This window comes from Perkinsus marinus, assembly GCF_000006405.1.
Source record: "Perkinsus marinus ATCC 50983 genomic scaffold scf_1104296953152, whole genome shotgun sequence".
Taxonomy (NCBI): domain Eukaryota; phylum Perkinsozoa; order Perkinsida; family Perkinsidae; genus Perkinsus; species Perkinsus marinus.
Genome location: NW_003208588.1, coordinates 1 through 3,600, shown reverse-complemented (window position 1 = coordinate 3,600; position 3,600 = coordinate 1). Strand labels below are relative to the sequence as shown.

The 3,600-nt window shown below is 47.9% G+C and overlaps 2 protein-coding genes across 2 annotated transcripts; both read left to right on the top strand.

The window, feature by feature from the left end:
* Positions 1 to 301: 301 nt before the first annotated feature.
* Pmar_PMAR022685 (hypothetical protein) lies at positions 302 to 709 on the top strand (the record flags this gene model as incomplete). The annotated part of the gene is made up of 1 exon (XM_002776607.1): positions 302 to 709. One exon carries the CDS (start codon positions 302 to 304, stop codon positions 707 to 709), a length of 408 nt encoding a protein of 135 aa, XP_002776653.1.
* A 1,741-nt stretch (positions 710 to 2,450) lies between these two features.
* Pmar_PMAR022684 (hypothetical protein) lies at positions 2,451 to 2,870 on the top strand (the record flags this gene model as incomplete). Its single annotated transcript, XM_002776606.1, has 1 exon — positions 2,451 to 2,870. The coding sequence occupies one exon, from the start codon at positions 2,451 to 2,453 to the stop codon at positions 2,868 to 2,870; it is 420 nt and encodes a 139-aa protein (XP_002776652.1).
* Between the last annotated feature and the right edge of the window lie 730 nt (positions 2,871 to 3,600).

Here is a 3,600-nt window from a genome sequence, read left to right as displayed (position 1 = left end):
CTGAATGGTCCACGGTTGACTGTGCAATTCAGCTGAGCTGAGCGTGGCTCCTTGCGTATGGCTCACTAGCTTTCGATCTCCGCTTAACATGAGTGCGATGGTCTACTTGAAGCTTCGCTTTAGAGAATCTCTCGGGAAACTCTACCAGCATAGGGTGTTCCAAGAAGGTAGCTCAATCTAGGTGATTCAGTAGAGCTGCAGATTTGTCTTGGCTCTGTTATGATACTTATCATACATAATCATCTCTAGTCTGAGCAGAACAAAACCTTTATGTTAGTTGACATTAATCTTCTTCTTCCCCATGAAGGTCGTTTTCACCATCGCTGCTCTGTCCGTGGCCGTCGCCGAGTATTGTCAGGATATTTGTGATGGTTATTCTCCCTGTGCTGACTCCAAGTATGGCTCCTACTGCAAGGGCAACGGTGTCTGCTTCGGTCTCTACCATAAGGATGATGGTTACTGCTTCCAGCCGACCGAACAGGACACCTGTGATGACTACACGTTGGAGCCGGTGGCTTGTCCCGAACCCACACCCACCTGTCAGGACGTCTGCAATGATATGTCTCAGTGCCGCGATTCCAAGTGGGGATCGTATTGCAAGACTTGGCAGAATCCGGCGGTTTGTTTCGGTATCATCGAGAAGGATGATGGTTCTCTTTGCTTTGCCCCCACTGATAGTGACTGCGAAGGTGAACCCTACTATTGTTAGCCTAGTTTAGGTATTCCTTAGCATCAACTAGGTTGGTCGAATTTTATTTTCTGAGTAATCGTGTAATCACATCTAGGTGAGTGGTCCAATCATTAATATTCTGTTGTGTTTTATTGGAAATCCGGATTGTTTCTGGTAGAGTAAACGGAGCTCAAGAGACACTGTGCGACTCATTCGTTCCCAGAGCTCGCACTGTGACTCGTGAGGACGAGGGTAACTATTCGCCGAATCACATTGTCCGCCATTGGTTTTCATACCACTATTGTTACCGTAGTGGCCACAGATGTCAAAGGGGATTTGCCTATCTTTTACGTATCCACTACAACGCAGGGTAGATGAGCTAAGGATGATTGATTCGACATACATCAGTAGAACACCTGAATCTTACTCAGTAAGACTTACTGTATCAATGGTATGATGGGTCAATATACTGTATAATATACAGTGTATATTATATACAGGACAATTATCACGCATGATTGTAGATCTGGTGCGCTGATTTAATCAACTCGCCAGAAGCGATGGGTCATATATGGGCTTTGCGAGGAGAGCTGTTACTAATGTTGGCTGTTGGGGATTCTTCAAGGTTGGGTTGCACCATCGCCGTGTCAACGCGATTGATGTCGGTTTCGATGTCAAATTCGAGCGTACATTCTCGGTGGAGTGTCGGAACTCCGTGGTGCTGAAAAGAACTCGATACTCCTCCTCGTCGAGTTGCGGCCGTAGGTTGGGCATTCCTTGATAACCGCTTCCCGGAGGACCGTAGTAACATCCAGGCCATTTAGTCTATCGTGGCGGGCAGAATTCTGGGAACATAGCCTACGTGAAGGAGATATTCCTCGATGTAAAGTGACACTTTCAGGGAGCGAGCATGGAAGAATGGAGTTTCATTCGTTTCATGTAAAGTGTCGTGATACTGCATTTAAGCTCTGATAACGATCTCGCTAACTCGCGCATTAAACAGTCGACGCAAGCAAACGGGCTCCGTAGACTGAGGGTGTTAACGCCATGGAGGCGAAGCACCACGAAGGCTCACCCCTCTATCCGGGAAGGAATGGGCGGGTCAATGAAGCAATTCTTCCAGCCCAGCAGCTCTGGAGGCCCATAGTCCACCTGGCGGACTCTGTCAGGCTCACAGGGAACCTAGAGTCTAGGCTAGAGCATACAATCTAGGGCTAGACAAGTAGTCCTATCCGGGTTAACGTCACGTGAAACGAGAAATACACGCATGTGCCTCGCGTGGCGAGATCACTCACGTTGTACACCTTTAAAAAGCGTTCATCGGAATATAAACGATGCGATACTCGTGGTATGAGGTGAGCTGTGAACACTCCATGAGTCGCACCGGACACAGCTCCCAATATCATGTAAAATACTCGCACCATGTGCACGAAAAGTGGTGGATCCAAAGTATATCTTCACGCATCGCGTGCCGATAGACTCCTCTCAGAGGAGTCCTCCGAGGAGTCTCATCGCGCTTGCGTACGTGAATATAGGCAAAAGACACATCCCGGGCTATTGCTCTTCACCATTGAGCGTCACGGACCCCCAAGCCCGTAACCCTCTTGGTTCAAGATCTGTATACGTTTGGGTTGCATCTCTTCAGCTAAGGTCGGGTCGTGTGTTGGCGTAAGGGCAGGGCAGCATGCACCGGACAGCAGCATATGGTGTCCTCTCTGAAGTCCATCATCGACTCGGTTACCAAGTTCTTATATTACGTCTCTCTTCAGTATACACTCTGATGGCTATTACGATCCAGATGCTCCTCGTTAATGTCATCATCGCTCTATTGACTATTCAGTCCGCAGCGAGACCTCCCCCACCCAAGGGGGTCTATTCTAAGGTTCTTGACGATATTACTGTTGAAGCAACCTTCGGCGAACCGGATGACGTGGACCTTCCTCTCATCCTGGGCTACAAATGTGGGCAGGAGGATTGGAGATATTCGGAAGACTTGAAGGTGAAGAAGACAGGATTCGATATATTCAATATTGATGGCGGCTCCTTGGGCATATACCGGCAATTCCTAGTGAGTGTCAGATTGAACTGTCCGAGGTTTCAACTCCAGGAGCCTGATCTGCAAGAGTTCATCTACTTTGCTTCCAGTCATATCATTCAAACTAAGGTGCTGGGCAAATTCACCACTCTAGTCAAGGCATGAATCCCTATCCATACTCTTCTGGGATTAAAGTCTCGACCATCAGTGATCCCAGTATGCTGACTTTCGGTTATCATAACCAGTATAGGTGGTATGGTAAGTCTTGTTAGAGTATGTTAAACCTACGTCCGTCCATATGACGATTCAAATCTGGTTGATCATATCGTCAAACTGATTCTGACTTCACTCTGGGGCAGTATACTTGCGTGCAACGATGATGGGCAGGCGTGCTTTTGCTCGGGCCGAGCTATGGCCATCCCTATTATTAGATAGATCCAATTACTCCACTACTCAAGTTAGCCTTTTCTCGAGAGCTCAATGGCGATGAGTTCAGTTCTTGGCGCCGCCATGATGGCGGCAACAGTTGCAAACACAGGCTCGATCGCATCGTCCCGCCCGAAACTTATGATGAATCTTATCAACTTAACTCGTCACATACTTCATCTGTGGCCATCAGATCGTCATCCTTGCACCTTTGTGGATTGCACGTCTAAGGTGCAGAGAATCGAAGCGAGAAAGAGAGCGAAGCAGCAACACTCACTTTACAAACGCGCAAACGTGTCGTATTGCCTTACGGAGTTCATCCGGATGTCATCCTGCGGATGAACATCGTTTGCCCATTTGCATTCCAGGAACTGCTATGATAGATGAAGGTTGCCGCTGCGTAAAGTATAGATGGGCAGCGTAACGTTTTTTTACGGGCTTACGTTACGATGTGCGTAACGTAAGCAGG